Raw genomic sequence first — 22,923 nt, 5'->3', positions numbered from 1 at the left:
AAAAAAAATCATTTCTCAAGAGCTAAGCCTTATTCTGGTATGAATGGAGAGCACACTCTCCCACAGAGCATCACAGTTCTTAAAACTTAGGCATGTTGGCTGCCAGAATATACTAGCAACATGAAGAAGGGATGACTATAACAGGCATGGGTGTTGGGAGAGATCTGGGAAGGCTTAACCTCTACCACAGGAGAGTTTGGGTTTCATACTATCAGTTGGTTCCTAGCTTGTTTTTCTTCACAGCATGCACAGCTAGAACTGGTTGCTCCCCACTTCTTCCACAGCTACTGCTCTGGTCTATCACCACCATCTCTAATCTAGAGTCTTACAGTGTTTTCTAATAGAGCCTTAGCTCATATTCTTGCCCTCAGTGGTCTATTCATAGCACAATGGCCAGAGTTATTCTTTAAAATATAACTCAGATCATACAATTTCTCAGAACCTCATTTGAATCAGAGTGAAAACCAAAGTTTTTCCAATGACCTACACAGCCTTTCACAACCTCACCCTCGATATCTTGATAACCTTTCTCCTACTAATCTCTCTCTCATTCACTCTACTTCCATCATTTGGTCACTTGCTATTACTTGCCTGCTTCACCCCATCATTCTTACCTCACTCCATTTTTTTATCTGTAGTGTTTATTATCTTCTAATGAATGAGTTTATTTATGTAAGTGCTGTGAGAGGAGGGATATTTGCTTTGTTCATTTATGTCTACTGAGCACCAGGCACACAGTAGTCATTCACTAAGCATTCACTGAATGGATGAATGAGTTCACTTACTTTGAGTACACATTCTTTGTAACTTGTACCTAAGCAAGAGACAATGGAGATAAGAAAGCAAATAAGCCAGAATTACTTTGGAAGAGGTACTATGTCAGGTTCAAATTAGCATCATGAATAGCTGGCTTAGCACTGATTATTAATTCAGTCTGGTCAACTCTTAAGATGTGAAAAAGATCTAATACACCCAAATAAAGTAGATGCTTCAGAAGGATATTACTGCATTAATTCTACCACCAGTAAAACATCAAGCTAAGGGCACATACAGCTAGAACATTTCTAATTTTGTATGTCTAAAATATATTTATATATATATATACATATATATGTATATATTTTTTCCAAGCAGCATGAATTGTCTTATCTTATAACTTCTTCAACCTAATTTCTCTTTTGTTATACCTCTACTTAAAAAAAATAGTTTTATTTCCTCGCAGCAGGGGGTTGATGAAGGGATGGTGTTGGCAGAAAGCAAGATTACTTTCTCCCTTGGAATCAGAAGCTCCCAATCTGGCACTATTCTGTTTAGCTCTGATGCAGGCAGGCTTTTCCAGGGGAACAAAACACCCACAGCCTTCACACTTCACAATATTATTTAATTATTTCATCCAAAATTTTCAAGAGGTAGAAGATTCATTCTTGAGACAAAAAGGAAATTTTAAAAATGTGTTTTTACAATGTCACTCTGCAAGTTGGTGTCAGAGAGCTGAAAAAATATATATAGACTTTGGTAGCTTGCTATAATAAGTATAAGATAAAGGTAAAATGCTGATATAATCTGTAAATACACTTGGATAACAAAGAACATATCTTGACAGAGATCATCTACTTATTCATCTGCACGATCTTCAAACATGAATCATTATCTGTTGCTTATGTGATCATCTAGAAATTATCCACATCAGCATGCAATTTAATGAGGATTTGAGATATATTCTGTGCCAGGCTCAGTGCTTAACTCTGTTGAATATAAATTTTAAAAATGGGAACTTGTTTCCTAGGGAATACTCCCATTTTTTCTGCTAAAAATCCAGTACCTGCTGACATTTTCACAATTTCATTTTCCTGTTCCACCTGTGACAAGAACTAAATATTTTCAATTTAATACTTATTAAAATTAAGTTGCAAATAGAGCACGCATACTATAATACTGGAAATTTTAAGAAGAAATAAAAGTTTGTGATAATGCAAAACAATGGATTTGATAGTTCAGGTAGCTATAACTATTTAGATGCCATTTAGTCATAGTTAACATAAGGTTTAAACCAAAAATATATCTATGTTCTATATTATAATCATAGAGTTGTTTCTTTCTATGCCTACTTGCTTAAAAATGTAATACATAGGATATTGAATTTTTTAATAATGTGGTTGGCAGAATTCTAAGAAAGCCTCTTAGATCTTCATGCCTTGTCTCCATCTTGAACAATCTACAGGACCTGTGAATATGATGGGATATTCAGTCTCATGATTAAGTTCTTTATATGGCACATTTGCTTTTAAAAAAGAGAGATTATTCTCTATGGCAGATGATTCCCTGAAAGGGACTTTTCTAGGCAAAAGAGATTCAAAACAGCAGAGGTACACAAAGGAGAGTCTCCATTGCTGGTTTTGAACATGGATGGGGAACATGCAGCAAGGAATAAGAATAGCCTCTAGGAACTGAGAGAGGCACCTGGCTTATAGCTAGCAAGGAGATGTGGATTTCAGTCCTACAACCACAAGGAACTGAATTCTAAAACAACCACATAAGCTTGAAAGAATACCCTAAGTTCCAGGTGTGAATGCAAGCCTATTCAACATACTGATTTAAGTCTTGCAAGAAACAGAGCCAAGAGCTCACCATACCCAAACTTCTGATTTGCAGAACTGTGGGCTAACAAATGGGTTTTATTTTAAGCTGCTGAATGTGTGGTGATGTGTTAAGCAGCAATAGAAAATTAACAGAAACAGTACTGAACAATTTCTTGATTAGAAATTTTAAGACTATTTTTTCATATGTAAAAATATCATGCTTATTTCATATATAAAGTTAGCATGCTTATTACATAAATATGTTAGTTCACTTAAACTGTTTTTTGTTGATTTTACACATTAACATTGTAATAATCTAGTCCTAATTAACTCAATCATTTAAAAAAAATAAGTTAATACTCTTAGAATTAAGAATATAACTAAACATATCTTTGACAACCAAAACAAACTGCATAACATTAACTTTAAAATACAGTTAAGGAATCTTAATTTTCCCTGATGTTACACTTGATAGTCTAACTGTATACTGGATCTCACCCTTAATTTTCACCTAAAGGCCTTTCAATTTTTTTTCCTCATCTGTCTTCTGTTTCCTCAATCTTTCTCTTCTATTTCTTTCTCTCCCTGCCTCTCTCCATTCACCCTTCCTTCCTCCTCATTATTTAAACATCACATACAAGAAAAAAGAAAACAGAAAGAAAGAAGTAAAACCTCATGAGACCTCGTTTCCATCTCGGGCTATCACTCTTCATCCTTCCATTCACAGATGAGCAAACAGATGACATTTGCTACAGCCTCTATTTTTCCATTATCCAGTCACTCTTCAATTTGTCCCAGTCTAGTTTCCAAGTCTATTTCCTCAGAGAAAAGATTCTCACTGATTTTACCAAAGATCTCCGTATTAACTGGGCCTCTTTCTTGTCTCACTTGACTTCTGAGCAGTATTTAACTGCTTTTGAACTGTGGTGTTGGAGAAGACTCTTGAGAGTCCCTTGTACCGCAAGGAGATCCAACCAGTCCATTCTAAGGGAGATCGATCCTGGGTGTTCATTGGAAGGACTGATGCTAAAGCTGAAACTGCAATACTTTGGCCACCTCATGCGACGAGTTGACTCACTGGAAAAGACTCTGATGCTGGGAAAGGTTGGGGGCGGGAGGAGAAGGGGACGACGGAGAATGAGATGGCTGGATGGCATCACCGACTCTGTGGACATGAGTTTGAGTGAACTCCGGGAGTTGGTGATGGATAGGGAGGCCTGGCGTGCTGTGATTCATGGGGTCGCAGAGAGTCGGACACGACTGAGCGACTGAACTGAACTGAACTGAACTGAACCATGCTTCTCTGTGACTCCTCATCTCTTCTACTTCCACCTACATCCAACACCTTCAACCATTTATTTTCCCCTCCTACTTTTTATAGGCTCACTTTTAGGCTCTTTTTTTTTTTATCATTCTCTCCAGTGATTTCATACTAGAACACAGCTTATATTACCATCTATGTTCTAAAGATTAAAGCGTTTACCTTCAGTTTAGATTCCTCATTTGAGCTCTAGACACGAATTTCAAACATGCTTACTAAAATATTAAAACCTAGATATTAACGGTTTGACAGACTCATTTCTTTCAACATTTTGTTTTTCTTTCCATAGAGTTTTGTACTTTAAACAGGATCATTCCTTCTATAATTTTAAAAAATGTAAAAACAGCTATGCCCTTTGCAAAATATTTAAATTTACAGAAATGTATAGAGTAAAAAAGGAAAATATTTTAAAATATGACTATCCATATGCATTTCTTTTACATGTGGAAGAAAATTACTATATGTTTTAAAAAGCCATATGTTATACCTTTTATACTAAAATGTAAAATATCATATATCTTCCAGCATATTGTATCACATAGCTAATATTATTAAAGCACCTACCTCCTTTTCTAACATTAAGCCTTCCGCTCTGAGGTTCTTTTCAAATGTGTTTCTTTTGTCATACTGTATATTTGACTTTCTATAAACCAAGATGTAATCAATCCGCTTTTTGCCATCTTTGAATAGAAGTCCACTGGATGCTATGTAATTCATGTCATTCTGCAAATAAAGCAATAGTTGTTAATAGTGTGGGTTGGATAAGCACACACATTCAGCTTTCAGACACTTCTGTTCAAATATTGGCAATCCAATGTAAAAATGTATTTTTGACATTCCATTTATGAGACATGAAAAGATCATTTTAAAGGTTTTCACCTTACAGTAAGAAACAAGCTATCAAGTGATGTTCTAGGATTTGAAATTAGTCTGACACCAGAACATGGATTCTCTGATGTTAGCATATAAAAGTCTATGTTTTATTCAATAAAGCCCTATAAAAATAATAACAGCCAATATACATTGAACATTTGCTCAAAATCAGGCCCAGACATAGATGTTTTACATGTTTTATCTTACTCAAAACTCAAATTTGCCCTTCAAAAATAAAGATAAAAAAGCTTAAACAACATAAGTACTGAGAACTGAAATTAATATAATTTCCTCCATGAAATAATATTCAGATGAGGCATTATTTTCCTAAACCTATATTCAACAACACCAAACAATAATTTATGAACTACTTGTTCCAAGAAATACTTCCCCCCAGAGTATCAGATTATGATCTGATGACAACCACCTACTTACTAAGACTAACCATGATGTGCTTATTAAGACTTCTTTACTTCTTTAAGGTACTCACCATGCTCTGTCCACCTACCCCAGCTGTTTTTCACAGATGCTGCCCAATTTTCAACCAACTGACTGCTTGCAAGATTTACCTTAATATCTACAAGCCCAGGTCCTAAAGCCCTCTGAAAACTCTTTCCCAACTTCATCTTTGTAAAACATTAATAAGACTACCCAGATGATATCCATACTTGCTGTAACTTTAATAAAATTAATTTTAGCGATCACCTGATTTTTGTAATGGCCTTTTTTGGGAGCTGGCACTTTGTCAGTAAACAGCTCAATATTACTTTAATTCAATTTTTATTCCAGGTCCATGTTTTTAGCTATTGGATACATTATCCTTCTTTTTTCATGTTTCCTATCAAGCTATTTGATTATCTGTACCAAATCTCTGTCCTATTTTTCCCATATAAGCATTCTTGAGCTTAAAACATGTCCTAACATTTTGAGAGTTAACGGATAATTTTTTAAAAAGGCATCTCAAACTTGTTTGGAGGAGCCTACTTAGGACATATATGCAGCTTAAGATTTAAAAAAGTGAGGACCAGAGTAATCTAGTGGCCAACAAGTCATCCAAGTGAAGCAAAAAAACTTATATCTGAGTGATTGTAATCCTACAGGAACAGGTCAGGTGGCTCAGGAGCTATCTTCTTGGAGGAAATAGGTTCAAGTGTGTGAATTCAGGGGTACTAGAGATTCCAGTATTCTTGCCTGGAGAATCCCAGAGACAGAGGAGCCTGGTGGGCTGCCGTCTATGGGGTCACACAGAGTCGAACACAATTGAAGTGACTTAGCAGCAGCAGCAGCAGACACTTCCAGGCTCATGGATAAGAAGACTTTACACATTCTTTTCTCCAGTAAATAAAAAGGTGTATATGATCACATGCTAATATTATTGGAAAGTTTTTGTCCAGTGAATTATAATTATAATCGTGACACGTTATAATTATATATTGCTGTTAGGGAATGAATGAATAGATTCATATTTTACTTGAAAGATGCAAATCGCACACCAATGAGGCACTCTATTATGGAATAAACATAGTGATTATCCTGTTTTACACAGTTGACTTTCATCCTTTAAAAATAATCCAGGCTTTTCCCATTTTGCAAAATGTGCACATAGACAGATGCACATAATAGGATTTTGCTTCTGGGTTGCTGCCCATTCTAGCATTTTCTGTTTTCTTTCTATAGTGAGCAGCTGGTGAACTCATTGCATGAGCAGTTAAATGAGTGAGTGAGTGAGTGAGTGAGTGAATACATACAGACGAGTCACGCTTGGGCCCTGGAAAGCAAAGATTAAAGTTTATCTGATTTGCACAAGAAAGATCATTAAGAAGAAAACTTGACTTTAAAGTTCTGACTCGTGGGTTAGATTGTGGGTTCAGTTGTGTTCAGTATATAGCTTAAAATGATAATTAAATAATTGAGTAAATAAAAAATAGTGATGTTCCTGGGTCAAAGACATGAAACAAGTTTTAGGTCTCATCTAGAACTCTGCAATTAGTATCCTCTAAACATACCTAAATTCATGATTTTTCATTATTTTTAAAGCCTCCATTTCACCTCAGAATTAATACACCATAATGAACTTAATTGGAGAAGGAAATGGCAACCCACTCCGGTGTTCTTGCCTGGAGAATCCCAGAGATGGGGGAGCCTGGTGGGCTTCCGTCTATGGGGTCACACAGAGTCGGACACGACTGAAGTGACTTAGCAGCAGCAGCTGAGAGTCCCAGGATTATTTTATTGGATACTATAAAGTGACTAAGTAACAACTCAAGCAGAGTCACCACCGCCTTTTAGTTGCATACCATGTGCTGCATTTAGCCACTCAGTTGTGTCCAACTCTTTGCAACCCCATGGATTGTAGCCTGCCAGGTTCCTCTGCCCATGGAGATTCTCTAGACAAGAATACTGGAGTGAGTTGCCATGCTCTCCACCAGGGGATCTTCCCAACACAGGGATCAAACCCAGGTCTCCTGCATTGCAGGTGGATTCTTTACCATCTGAGCCACCAGGGAAGCCCATAATAATGATGATAATAATAGCTATCACTAACTGACAACTTACTATGGTGCCAGGCAATGTGCCAAGTGACTTATTCTCATAATTCTTTAAGGTAGATATTGACATGGGTACACAGAAGCCAAAAAGGTTAAGTAACATCCCAGATGTCATGGAAAATGAAATAGTGAAATTAGAATCTCACCTGTTTGATGGCGGTCTTGACAACTATATTGAAAAAGACAAGCATATGTAGGTACACATTACTAGGTCTGGGGTTTGGCAGTAATAGAAGGCTAACCCCTCAAAAGGCCTATGATTTATAGTTTCTATAGGGTAGAGATATTGAGGATTAATGGCTGGAGAGACATAATTAACTTCAGACTTTAGAATGCTTTTGCCTCCACCACTCCAGAGATTTCACTTGGATGTCTAATGGACATCTCAAAGATGACTGTCCGAAATGGAATTCCTTATTTTATGTAAACAAATATTTCCCCAAACCCTTGTTATTTTGATTGGCTGCAAACCTATTCTTTTTTTTTTTTTTTAGGGATAAATAAAAACCTATTCTTTAAATTGCTCAGATCAAAAATCTCAAGTCATCTTTGTTTCCTCTATTTTCACCCATCTAACATGCAAATCATTGGAACATTCTCCAAAATATATTTAGAATTTGATCACTTTCTAACATCTTCATCACTACTCTTCTAAGATATGTCATCTATTGACGACATTATCACAATAGTCTGACTCATCTCCTAGCTTCTACCTTTGCTTCTCTAAAATCTATTCTCAGCATGACAGTTAAAACACTTGAGTGATCCTCCACATTATAAATTACATTATGTAACTCCTCTCTTCGAGACACTTCAGATGTTTTCAATGATACTCCACTCTTGATCCTATTTTCCTTAACCTATTTTTCTTAATGATTGTTAAATTCCAACATGTTCAGTTCAGTTCAGTCACTCAGTCATGTCCAACTCTTTGCAGCCCCATGGACTGCAGCACGTGAGGCTTCCCTGTCCTTCACCATCACCCGGAGCTTACACAAACTCATCTCCATCGAGTGGGTGATACCATCCAACCATCTCATCCTCTGTCCTCCCCTTTTCCTCCTTCCTTCAATCTTTCCCAGCATCAGGGTCTTTTCCAATGAGTCAGTTCTTCGTATCAGGTGGCCAAAGTATGGGAGCTTCAGCTTCATCATCAGCACCACAGTTCAAAATCATCAATTCTTCAGCACTCAGCTTTCTTTATAGTCCAATTCTCACATCCATATATGACTACTGGAAAAACCATAGCTTTGACTGGATGGACCTTTGTTGGCAAAGTATTGTCTCTCTCTGCTTTTTAATATGCTCTCTAGGTTGGTCATAGCTTTGCTTCCAACATGTTATATAACACTAAATTATTTCTTTGTTATCTTTCTATTGTCTACCTTTTTATTGTCTATTGGGTATAAATTTTACAAAGGTAAATAATTTCTTACTGTTTTGTTCACAGAGTATTTCAAACATTTAACTCAGAGCCAGACACATAGTAAGCATCAATAGATATTTATGGGAAGAAGGGAGGAAGGATAGAAGAAAAGAAGGGAAAGGAAAGAATGGAATAATCCATAGTAATGTGTATCCAGACAGGAATTACCTCAAAAATATAATGCCATTAAAAGATCATGTAGTCATTTCTCATCCTCTTTCCTCCAACATTAACACAAATCAAATTAGAAAAAGATGATTGATCACAAAATTATAGCAGAACTGCAAAAGCCCTGGCTTGCCCTTTGTTTTATACATATGACCCACTGCCTCCAGGCATCCCCATGATAATATAAACAAAGACAGAGTTAAAATAAGGTTATATAAAATTTTTCCTTGCATTTTATTTTGCCTAAAGTATACCAACCTCTTAATACTAGTCTAGTATTAAGTATCACCTGATCTTAAATTAATAATAACATACTTAGTCCAGGTGAAGGTAAAATCTTTCAATGAGATGATCTAGAAATCAAATGATTGGTTTCTAGGAAAATGATGAGACGGTAAGACAGCTTTTAAAATATTTTATGTGCTTTTCCAGTTTTAAGAAAGTGGAACTCTGATAGTTATTATTCATCACTCTAAGATTAAGCAAAATAAACATTAAACTCTTCCAGAGAATCAACTGCCTTGCAATTTGAAAAAAAAAAATACATCTTTTATGTTATTATAATAAGTGACCTTAAGGAATATTAAAGTTCTTGTATCTTTGTAAACATGTTCACAATCAAATTCTATTAACTAGGATTCTCATTTAGTATCTAATTATTCTATGATTTTAAATTATGAATAAAGAGTTTGACCAACTGATCAGGCAAAAAGAAAAGTAGTTTTCAAAGTGATGATAAAGAAATATGGCAAGCAAACTCATTCTATGAAGCCACCATCACCCTAATACCAAAACCAGACAAAGATGGCACAAAAAAAGAAAAAACAGGCCAATATCACTGATGAATATAGATGCAAAAATCCTTAACAAAATTCTAGCAAACAAATCTAACAACATATTTAAAAAGATCATACATCATGAACAATTGGGCTTTATCCCAGGGATGCAAGGATTCTTCAATATTTGCAAATCAATCAACATGATACACCACATTAACAAACTGAAAGATAAAAACCATGTGATTATCTCAATAGATGCAGAGAAAGCCTTTGACAAAATTCAACATCCATTTATGATTAAAAACCTTCCAGAAAGCAGGCATAGAAGAAACATACCTCAACACAATAAAAGCCATATTATGATAAACCCACAGCAAACATTATCCTCAATGGTGAAAAATTGAAAGCATTTCCCCTAAATTCAGGAACAAGACAAGGGTGCCCACTCTCACCACTATTATTCAACATAGTAGTTTTGGAAGTTTTAGCCACAGCAATTAGAGAAGAAAAAGAAATAAAAGGAATCCAGATTGGAAAAGAAGAAGCAAAACTCTCACTGTTTGAGGATTACATGATCCTCTACATAGAAAACCCTAAAGACACACCGCCAGATAATTACTAGAGCTAATCAATGAATATAGTAAATTTGCAGGATATAAAATTAACACACAGAAATCCCTTGCATTCCTATACACTAACAATGAGAAAACAGAAAGAAATTAAGGAAACAATTCCATTTACCATTGCAACAAAAAGAATAAAATACTTAGGAATAAATCTACCTAAAGAAACAAAAGACCTACATATAGAAAACTATAAAACACTGATGAAAGAAATCAAAGATGACACAAATAGATGGAGAAACATACCATGTTCATGGATTGGAGAATCAATATAGTAAAAATGAGTATACTACCCAAACAATCTATAGATTCATTGCAATCCCTATCAAGCTACCAATGGTATTTTTCAGATAACTAGAACAAATAATTTCAGAATTTGTATGGAAATACAAAAAACATCAAATAGCCAAAGCAATCTTGAGTAAGAAAAGAATGGAACTGGAGGAATCAACCTGCCTGACTTACTATACTACAAATCTACAGTCATCAAGACAGTATGGTATTAGCACAAAGACAGAAATATAGGTCAATGGAACAAAACAGAAAACCCAGAGATAAATCCACGCACCTATGTACACCTTATCTTTGACAAAGGAGGCAAGAATATACAATGGAGAAAAGACAATCTCTTTAACAAGTGGTGCCGGGAAAACTGGTCAACTCAGATATGCAGATGACACTACCCTTATGGCAGAAGGTGAAGAGGAACTCAAAAGGCTCTTGATGAAATGAAAGAGGAGAGTGAAAAGGTTGGATTGAAGCTCATCATTCAGAAAACAAAGATCATGGCATCTGATCCCATCATTTCATGGGAAATAGATGGAAAAACAGTGGAAACAGTGTCAGACTTTATTTTTTGGGGCTCCAAAATCACTGCAGATGCTGATTGTAGCCAGGAAATTAAAAGATGTTTACTCCTTGGAAGGAAAGTTATGACTAACCTTGATAGTGTATTAAAAAACAGAGGCATTACTTTCTCAACCAAGGTCTGTCTAGTCAAGGCTATGGTTTTTCCCGCGGTCATGTATGGATGTGAGAGTTGGACTGTGAAGAAAGCTGATCACCGAAGAATTCATGCTTTTTAACTGTGGTGTTGGAGAAGACTCTTGAGAGTCCCTTGGACTGCAAGGAGATCCAACCAGTCCATTCTAAAGAAGATCAATCCTGGGTGTTCATTGGAAAGACTGATGCTAAAGCTGAAACTGCAATACTTTGGCCACCTCATGCGACGAGTTGACTCACTGGAAAAGACTCTGATGCTAGGAAAGGTTGGGGGTGGGAGGAGAAGGGGACGACCGAGAATGAGATGGCTGGATGGCATCACCGACTCAATGGAGGTGAGTTTGAGTGAACTCTGGGAGTTGGTGATGGACAGGGAGGCCTGGCATGCTGTGATTCATGGGGTCGCAGAGAGTCGGACACGACTGAGCGACTGAACTGAACTGAACTGAACCGAACTTGTAAAAGAATGAAACTAGAAGACTTTCTAATACCATACACAAAAATAAACTCAAAATGGATTAAAGATCTAAACGTAAGACCAGAAACTATAAAATTCCTAGAGGAGAACATAAGCTAAACACTCTCCGATATAAATCACAGCAGGATCCTCCATGACCCACTTCCCAGAACACTGGGAATAAAAGCAAAAATAAACAAATGGGACCTAATTAAAATTAAAAGCTTCTGCACAACAAAGGAAACTATAAGCAAGGTGAAAAGACAGCCTTCAGAATGGGAGAAAATAATAGCAAATGAAGCAACAGACAAAGAATTAATCTCAAAAATATACAAGCAACTCCTGAAGCTCAATTCCAGAAAAATAAATGACCCAATCAAAAAGTGGGCCAAAGAACTATACAGACATTTCGCCAAAGAAGACATACAGATAGCTAACAAACACATGAAAAGATGCTCAACATCACCCATTATCAGAGAAATACAAATCAAAAACACAATGAGGTACCATCTCACACCATCAGAATGGCTGCAATCCTAAAGTCTACAAGCAATAAATGCTGGAAAGGGTGTGGAGAAAAGGGAACCCTCTTACACTGTTGGTGGGAATGCAAACTAGTACAGCCACTATGGAGAACAGTGTGGAGATTCCTTTAAAAACTGGAAATAGAACTGCCATACGACACAGCAATCCCACTTCTGGGCACACACACTGAGGAAACCAGAATTGAAAGAAACACGTGTACCCCAATGTTCATTGCAGCACTGTTTATAATAGCCAGGACATGGAAGCAACCTAGATGTCCATCAGCAGACGAATGGATAAGAAAGCTGTGGTACATATACACAATGGAGTATTTGGTGATGGACAGGGAGGCCTGGCGTGCTGTGATTCATGGGGTCGCGGAGAGTCGGACACGACTGAGCGACTGAACTGAACTGAACTGAACAAGAATACATTTGAATCAGGTCTAATGAGGTGGATGAAACTGGAGCCTATTATACAGAGTGAAGTAACTCAGAAAGAAAAACACCAATACAGTATACTAACACATATATATGGAATTTAGAAAGATAGTAATGATAACCCTGTATGCGAGACAGCAAAAGAGACACAGATGTATTGAACAGTCTTTTGGACTCTGTGGGAGAGTTCGAGGGTGGGATGATTTGGGAGAATGGCACTGAAACATGTATACTATCATATGTGAAACAAATCCCCAGTCCAGGTTCGATGCATGATACAGGATGCTCAGGGCTGGTGTACTGGCATGAACCAGAGGGATGGGATGGGGAGGGAAGAGAGAGGGGGGTTCAGGATGGGGAACACATGTACACCCAGGGCAGATTCATGTCAATGTATGGCAAAACCAATACAATATTGTAAAGTAATTAGCCTCCAATTAAAATTTAAAAATAAATAAATAAATTGTCAAAAAATAAAATCAATTAATTAATTTTTTAAAAAAGAAAGAAAAAAAAGCAATATTGCAAGACTTGGAAACCTCTTCTGAACTGTGTATAGAGAACACAACATAGGTTCTATATAATTTAAGCTAGAGTATTATATTTTGCGCTTCCTGGTGACTCAGTGGTAAAGAATCCGCTTGCCAGTGCAGAGATGGAAGAGATGCAAGCTCAATCCCTGGGTTGGGAAGATCTCCTGGAGAAGGAAATGGCAATCCACTCCAGTATTTTTACCTGAAATATTCCAAGGATAGAAGTGCATGGTAGACTACAGTCCACAGGGTCACAAAGAGTCAGACACAACTGACCAACTGAGTATACAGACACGTATTATATTTTAATACATACATGCCAACCATTAACCAAGATGCTTATTAACCCATGTTCAAATATGTTGCCTAAAAGCAGAATTGACAGGAAAATTTTTAGATATATCATTGTATCTAGACACCAAAAGAACTTCTTTGTTTGATATAATAATTGTGTTCATACATAAAATCAAGACTGATTTAGAACAGTGAAATGCTTTCCAATTACAACGTGGAATGCATTCAATTTAACACCAAATTTTTCATGTTTATTTATCCCAGAAAACAGAATAAAATCAGCTTCTCTCATAGAAGCTGGGATGCAAATCATCCATCAGGTACCTAATCTTTCAACAATTTTGAAAACCACTTAATTATTTAAGGCATTGCAAACCATGAAGCACAGGGACTTTCTAAAAAGCTCAACTTCCTAAAGAAGATCTTAAGAATATGCAAGTTATGACTCAGGGTTGCAAAGATTTTAGCCCATTTGCCAAATAGCAATGCTGCTGCTGCTGCTGCTGCGTCACTTCAGTCGTGTCCGACTCTGTGTGAAGCCTGCTTATTTCCATGAGAACACATTTTATGGCATTCTTCAAATAAAATTATGGCAGCAACTGCTTGTGAAATGTATATCTTTCCTAACATTAATTCTTCTTGATCTAACAAGAAGAATTAATGAACACCTAATGTTTATTGAACACCTAATGTGTGCTGGTGCTGTGCTAAACTCCAGGGATAAAAATAAGAAGACACTGAATATTTTCCGATTTTAGCATACATATTGGCTTCTCCAGCGGCTCAGTGAGTAAAGAATCTGTCTGCAATGTAGAAGACAAAAGACACGCAGGTTCGATCCCTGGGTTGGGAAGATTCCCTGGAGAATGAAATGGCAATCCACTCTAGTATTCTTGCCTAGGAAATCCCAAGGACAGAGAAGCCTGGCAGGCTACAGTCCATGGGGTCACAAAGAGTCAGACACAACTGAGAGACTATCACTTTTACATTTTCACATGGAGTGATAGGCAAGGAGATGTTTAGTTACAATGCTATCTAACATGTGCAATAGGAGAGATCTGAGCTACAGAGTTGAAAAATGTCAAGGTGTAGCCAGAGGAAACCAGATTAACAGGTATCAGAAGCCATTAAGGGTCATATTATCTCGGTGAATTTACTACAGTCCTTTCTCAGGCCATTGCAAAATTAGATCTTGTCACTAATCTGTAAGTGATGGCTGATTATCTGTTAACCATACCTTTGAGTTAGTAAAATGCAGTATGACACATTGCTTAATGTATTGAGATCCAGATCACACAGAGATGGGTTTTGATTTACTATGTTCTTAGACATGTAATTTAATTTCATTGCTTAGCCTCAATTCCTATAGCTTTGAAGTTAAGATAAAAATATCAACCTTGTAAGATTGTTGTTATGACTAAATGAGACATTGCATACAGAGTACTCTCAACATAATCTGACTCACTTTACAAAGTTTTTAAAAATGCTAGCAATTATCACAAGAAAACAAGCTAAAAATGCAGGCAATATATTAATTCCTGTTAGAATTTTTCTTGTTTTCTAATGAGTAAAATGAATCTTTTCACATTTTGGAATGTTATATTTCTCAGGACAAAGATAGACAGAAACAGATAAATATGCCAAAGGATGTTATTGTGAATATGGAACTAAAGCAAAGGAAAGCAGATATCCTTTACAAGTACTTATGAAACATGATTTACTATAAAATAAAGAGTGCAATAAAAAAGCATAATAATTATTATAAGACAAACATCTTTATAACTACTCCAAGAAACAATAAATACCCCCATTAATCTTCTCTCTCAATCATTATGCCCTCCACATCCTCCTCCTCTAAAATAATCATAATCCTGTTATTTATGGTATTATTTTCTCACTTTCCCTTAGTTTTATCTTCGAAGGCTACATCCTTTAAGTTTCTTAAACTTTATGAAAATGTATAATGAGCAATCTATTGTGTCTGGCTTCTTTCATGTAATATTATGGGTGTAAAATTTATCCCTGATTTTCATATACATTCAGTTCAGTTCAGTACAGTTGCTCAGTCATGTCCGACTCTTTGCGACCCCATGAATCACAGCACACCAGGCCTCCCTGTCCATCACCAACTCCCAGAGTTTACCCAAACCCATGTCCATCGAGTCGGTGATGCCATCCAGCCATCTCATCCTCTGTCGTCCCCTTCTCCTCCTGCCCCCAATCCCTCCCAGCATCAGAATCTGTTCCAATGAGTCAGTTCTTCTCATGAGGTGGCCAAAGTATTGGAGTTTCAGCTTTAGCATCAGTCCCTCCAATGAACACCCAGGACTGATCTCCTTTAGGATGGACTGGTTGGATCTCCTTGCAATCCAACTTCCGTACCATGAATCATAGAGTTGGTGCAAAACAAGGAAGGGTATGTACAGCTCTGACATTCATGATGCTCTTCTTTTTCCCAAACATTTCTCCAAGTGGTTGTTTTTTAAAGGTCTTTCAGGTTTTTCAACTGACTTTGGCTAGGGCTTTTATTTCTCTTCGAAATGATGCTCACATAAATAACTGGCAGTTGAGTTCACTCCCTAGGTGAGCCAAAGGTCTTTTCAGGGAAAATCGTAAATGACAATTGAGATCTGTTGTACTTCTGCCTCAGTGAGCACCTTTAACATCATGAAGGAGAAAATAGGAGAAAAAGGCAGTGCTCTTATTCCAAAATAAAATGTGTTACTTATCAATGTTATCAAATTTCACAAATCAGCTGTAATACAAAGCACATACATTGGAATGCAGCACTCTTCTTTGACCACTGAAATAAAGTCTGAAGGGGGAAATGCAGTAATGTAAAATTCTCCCAGGAAAAACCAGCACCAGTTTTTAAAAACAGGGATAAGAATAGAAAAGCATGGCTGGGATCCCAGCAATATGGCACACAATATAATTTCAAAACCCTCATGCAATAAAATCCTGAAAATGATAGATAAAATAAAACATACATCTTTTGAAACTCATAGAGGAATTATCAGGAAAGTATGAAAACCTCTATCTCCCAAGTAGGAAAAAAGTAGTAGGTTTTATAAACACATGCTGGCAAATCTATAGTGTGGCTACTCTGGGTAGGATCTAAAGTTAATAACAATAGCGGAAACAACATTTATAAATTAAAAATAAAACATCCAAATAATTAATAAGCAAAAGAAATAAAATACAATGAAAGCTAGAAGACATTGAAAATGTAAACATAGTCTATTTAATAAATGATGCTGATTCAGATGAATTGGATATTCACAAAAAATTTTAATTAGACCTCTACTTTATACTTAATAGGCTTTTAGAATTTTCAAACATCAACTGATATTCAAACATCAATTCTAGTCCAGAGATAACCCATTAATTTACAGTCAGTTGACTTTAAACAACAGTGCCAAGACAATTCAATGAGGAACAAAGGTGGTCTTTTCAAACAATGGTGCTAGGGCAACTGTATATCCATTGGCAAAGAAGTTGAACACCTATCTTAAAACAAACACAAAAAGTAACTCAAAATGGAGCACAGACCTAAATGTAATAGAGAAAACTATGAAATTATGACACTAAAAACACGTGAGTAAATATTTGGGACCTTGAGTTTATGCTGCTGCTGAGTCACTTCAGTCGTGTCCGACTCTGTGTGACCCCATAGACGGAAGCCCACCAGGCTCCCCCGTCCCTGGGATTCTCCAGGCAAGAACACTGGAGTGGGTTGCCATTTCCTTCTCCAATGTGTGAAAGTGAGTTTATAGGTTATATACAATACCAATAGCACAAGTGACAAAAGATAAATAGAACTATATCAAAACTAAATACTTTTGTGCTGCAAAAATTCCATCAAGAAAGTAGAAGGCAAACCACAGAATTAAAAACAAAAATTGAAAAAAACTATATGTGATAAGTGGACTTGTTTTCACAAAATATAAATAACAATAATTCAAACCACAAATAATCTAATTAAAATGGGTAAAGGATTTGAATAGAGGTTTCTCCAAAGATATACAAATGACCATATAAACATTGAGGGATTTTCAGCATAATGAAAGTTACAGAGAAATGCAAGTCAAAACCAGTGAGATACCATTTTTCACCCATTATGATGGCTATAATCAGAAAGACAAAAGTAAACCAGCATTGGCAAGGATATGGAGAAACTGAAACCCTTTTATGTTGCTGGTGGGAATGTAAAATAGTAGAGAAGCTCTGGAAAACAGTATGACAATTACTCCTCATGTGAAACATAGAGTTACCAAATCATCAATTTCATTTCAAGGTATGTGAAAGTCGTTCAGTCATGTCCAACTCTTTGGAACCATTGATCATACAGTCCATGGAATTCTCCAGGCCAGAATGCTGGAGTGGGTAACCTTTCCCTTCTCCAGGGAATCTACTCAACCCAGGGATCGAACCCGGGTCCCCCACATTGCAGGCGGATTCTTTACCAGCTGAGCCACCAAGGAAGCCCAAGAATACTGGAGTGGATAGCAGCAAATCTTTCTGACCCAGGAATTGAACCGGGGTCTCCTGCATTGCAGGGAGATTCCTTACCAACTAAGCTATGTTCCTAGGTATATACCCTGAGAAATGAAGCACACATCCACACAAGAACTTCTATAAAACATTCACAGCAGCATTATTTGTAATAGAAAAAAAAAGAAGAAATAATGCAGTGTCTACTGTATGGATACACAAATCAAACGTGGTATTATCCATATAATTAAACATTGCATGTGCATGCTAAGTTGCTTCAGTTGTATCTGATTCTTTGCGACCCCACAGTCTGTAGCCTACCAGGCTCCTCTGTCCATGGGCTTCTCCAGGCAAGAATGCTGGAGTGGGTTGCCATTTCCTTCTCCAGGGGATCTTCCCGACCCAAGGATTGAACACGCATCTCTTAAGTCTCCTGCATTGGCAGGCAGATTCTTTACTATGAGGGCCACCAACATTATTCAGCACTAAAATGGAATAGAAAATTGACACATGCTACAACATAGATGAACCCTGAAAATATTGCACAAAGTGGAAGAAGTTAGTACAGAACTCCATATATTATATGTTCCTATTTATGAAATTCAATAGTAGGCAATATACATAGTTAAATATTTTCTAGGATTGGAAGAGTGGGGAAATGGAGAGTAACCACCAATGGGTACAGGGTGTTTTGGGGGGGGAGATAAAATATTTTAAAATTACATTGTGACGATTACACAATCTTATGAATATACTAAAAACATTAAAGTGTACACTTTAAATGGGCCATGAATTATATAGTATAGACCATTCAGATATGACCTAAATCAAATCCCTTATGATTATACAGTGGAAGTGAGAAATAGATTTAAGGGACTAGATCTGATAGATAGAGTGCCTGATGAACTCTGGACGGAGGTTCGTGACATTGTACAGGAGACAGGGACCAAGACCATCCCCATGGAAAAGAAACGCAAAAAAGCAAAATGGCTGTCTGAGGAGGCCTTACAAATAGCTGTGAAAAGAAGAGAAGTGAAAAGCAAAGGAGAAAAGGAAAGATATAAGCATCTGAATGCAGAGTTCCAAAGAATAGCAAGGAGAGATAAGAAAGCCTTCCTCAGTGATCAATGCAAAGAAATAGAGGAAAACAATAGAATAGGAAAAACAAGAGATCTCTTCAAGAGAATTAGAGATATCAAGGGAACATTTCATGCAAAGATTGTCTCGATAAAGGACAGAAATTGTATGGACCTAACAGAAGCAGAAGATATTAAGAAGAGGTGGCAAGAATACACAGAAGAACTGTACAAAAAAGATCTTCACGATGAAGATAATCACGATGGCGTGATCACTCACCTGGAACCAGACATCTTGGAATGTGAAGTCAAGTGGGCCTTAAAGAGCATCACTACGAACAAAGCTAGTGGAGGTGATGGAATTCCAGTTAAGCTATTTCAAATCTTGAAAGATGATGCTGTGAAAGTGCTGCACTCAATATGCCAGCAAATTTGGAAAACTCAGCAGTGGCCACAGGACTGGAAAAGGTCAGTCTTCATTCCAATCCCAAAGAAAGGCAATGCCAAAGAATGCTCAAACTACCGCACAATTGCACTCATCTCACACGCTAGTAAAGTCATGCTCAAAATTCTCCAAGCCAGGCTTCAGCAATATGTGAACCATGAACTTCCAGATGTTCAAGCAGGTTTTAGAAAAGGCAGAGGCACCAGAGATCAAATTGCCAACATCTGCTGGATCATGGAGAAAGCAAGAGAGTTCCAGAAAAACATCTATTTCTGCTTCATTGATTATGCCAAAGCCTTTGACTGTGTGGATCACAATAAACTGTGGAACATTCTGAAAGAGATGGGAATCCAAGACCACCTGACCTGTCTCTTGAGAAACCTGTATGCAGGTCAGGAAGCAACAGTTAAAACTGGACATGGAACAACAGACTGGTTCCAAATAGGAAAAGCAGTACGTCAAGGTTGTATATTGTCACCCTGCTTATTTAATTTATATGCTGAGTACATCATGAGGAACGCTGGGCTGGAAGAAGCACAAGCTGGAATCAAGATTGCCAGGAGAAATATCAATAACCTCAGATATGCAGATGACACCACCCTTATGGCAGAAAGTGAAGAGGAACTCAAAGGCCTCTTGATGAAAGTGAAAGAGGAGAGTGAAAAGTTTGGATTGAAGCTCAACATTCAGAAAACGAAGATCATGGCATCTGGTCCCATCACTTCATGGGAAATAGATGGGGAAACAGTGGGAAAAGTGTCAGACTTTATGTTTTGGGGGCTCCAAAATCACTGCAGATGCTGATTGCAGCCAGGAAATTAAAAGACGCTTACTCCTTGGAAGGAAAGTTATGACCAACCTAGATAGCATATTAAAAAGCAGAGACATTACTTTGCCAACAAAGGTCCGTCTAGTCAAGGCTATGGTTTTTCCCACGGTCATGTATGGATGTGAGAGTTGGACTGTGAAGAAAGCTGATCGCTGAAGAATTGATGCTTTTGAACTGTGGTGCTGGAGAAGACTCTTGAGAGTCCCTTGGACTGCAAGGAGATCCAACCAGTCCATTCTAGAGGAGATCAATCCTGGGTGTTCATTGGAAGGACTGATGCTAAAGCTGAAACTGCAATACTTTGGCCACCTCATGAGACGAGTTGACTCACTGGAAAAGAGTTTGATGCTGGAAGGGATTTGGGATGGGAGGAGAAGGGGACGACCAAGAATGAGATGGCTGGATGGCATCACCGACTCGATGGACATGAATTTGAGTGAACTCTGGGAGTTGGTGATGGACAGGGAGGCCTGGCATGCTGTGATTCATGGGGTCTCAAAGAGTCGGACACGACTGAGCAACTGAAGTGAACTGAACTAATGAATTTTATCTCAATAAAATTCTAAAAATCAATTCCTGATGGATTACTGACTGTGAACATTAGAATACATAATTTCTAGATGTTAACATAGGAACTTAGAGTAGGCGAATATTTCTAAAACAGGACGAAAATAGAAAAAGATGGATAAATTTGCCAACATTACATGTAAAAAGCATCTGCTCATTACAGGAAGATTCATTATTATAAAAATACCCATTATCTCACACTTATCTATAAAGCTGATATCATTTAAATGAAGATCTCAACAGAGTTTTGTGTGTATGTATATAACTTAATGGGCTTCCTTGGTGGTTCTGCGGTAAAGAATCTGCCTGCAGTTTAGGAGACCAGGTTTTGCTCCTTGGGTCAAGAGGATCCCCTAGAGGAGGGTATGGCAATCCACTCTGGTATTCTTGCCTGGAGAATCCCATTGACAGCGGAGCCTGGTGGGCTGCAGTCCTTAGGGTCACACAGAAACAGACAACACAACTGAAGTGACTAATCCAGCAGCAGCAGCATATAACTTAACAAATTTATCCTCCTATTTACTTGAAAGGTCAAAGTATCTTTGATAGGAAAAGAAAGGGTTGCTAAGTTCAGGGCACAGGAGAAATTAGAATTGGAGAGGTAAACTGCATACCTGAACACTTACGCTGCTTTTCCCCTCAAGGATTTTGCAGATCTGACAAATATGGGCTTTCATATTAACACTGTTCTGTGTGCTGGGTGCCAGGGTTACAATGGTGAATGAGCCATACAGCCCAATCTGCCGAGATATTTTTAGGATACCTCAATACTTAAAATATTAAGATACTCCCTTGGCTCTGAATTCATAGCAGATGAAGGACAGGCAGATGCCTAAAAAGATTGGGAAGCTCAACACAAAGAGGTCAGATTACACAGGGGCAGACTGAATCCATTTGCAGTTTTGCAAGTGCAAAATAAAAATGTCAGGTCAAAATACAGGAAAAGATTATCTCTGAAACAGAGGCATAATCCAGAACATTACCCTGATCAAAGGCTACTGTTTCACTTGAATATTTAACTTGAAATGGCAGACCTTCAGATCAGGGTGTCATAGTTTCTGGCACTGAATAACTGCTTAGTATCATCGCCATTGTCCTTGACCATATGTGGAAATCAGGACAATTCACATAATACTCCAAGCAAACTGTTTGAAACTACTAGGTGTTTGTTTATCATCAATCATACACTCTAAGATGGGAGAGAATAAAATCCTCCATAACCTTAATGGCAAGATGGATTTGATCTGATGAGAAATGTATTGACTCTTGCAGAAAAGAGGAGCCATAGGTTGTGTTCTTTATATTTGCAGAAAATTACTTTTCATGATCCAGCATTCCTAGGTGTCTCTTTATTTCTCTCTAAAAGCTCTACCTCAATAAGACAAGAGTCTCTTGAGACACAGCAAGAGGAAGAAGAATTATCAAGCAAATATTTTTGCTAACGTCATAAAGCAGATGACCTTTTCACAATATCTACAAATAATCTACTCAGAGCAAAAGTGAATCAAGTCATGTTGGAAACTTTAGAAAGTTAGCAATGAAAATACATGATAGAATATAAATGCTTATTTTACTATGAACTTAGTTCTTTCCAGTACCAGAGTTACTCTTGCTGTTAAAATTTACATATTTATAAAGCGATAAACCCCTTCATAGATCATAGCTTTGTTGTGGTGAAGGGGCTTGCATAACTCACTGAAGCTATGAGCCATGCCATGCAGAGCCACCCAAGACAGACAGATCATGGTAGAGAGTTTTGACAAAACATGGTCAACTGGAGGAGGGAATGGCAAACCATTTCAGTCTTCTTGCCATGAGAACCCCATGAACAGTATGAAAAGGAAACAAAAAGATATGACACCAGAACATGAGCCCCCAGGTCAGAAGGTGTCCAATATGCTACTGGGGAAGAGCAGAAGGCAATTACTAATAGCTCCAGAAAG

General features: G+C 37.3%; 1 protein-coding gene across 1 annotated transcript in view; it reads right to left on the bottom strand.

The window, feature by feature from the left end:
- Nucleotides 1–22,923, bottom strand: part of ANO3 (anoctamin 3) — a 423,263-nt gene that overhangs the window by 146,913 nt on the left and 253,427 nt on the right. The window contains exon 5 of the mRNA XM_055423747.2: nucleotides 4,465–4,623. Within this exon, the coding sequence (XP_055279722.2) occupies nucleotides 4,465–4,623 (159 nt within the window). The remainder of the gene's footprint in view (nucleotides 1–4,464; nucleotides 4,624–22,923) is intronic.

This window comes from Moschus berezovskii, chromosome 14 (assembly GCF_049115385.1).
Source record: "Moschus berezovskii isolate FMDL1 chromosome 14, NW_MosBer_1.0, whole genome shotgun sequence".
In the NCBI taxonomy this organism is placed as follows: Eukaryota; Metazoa; Chordata; class Mammalia; order Artiodactyla; family Moschidae; genus Moschus; species Moschus berezovskii.
Note: the sequence above shows the minus strand (reverse complement) of the source record. Positions and strands in the feature narration are given on the sequence as shown.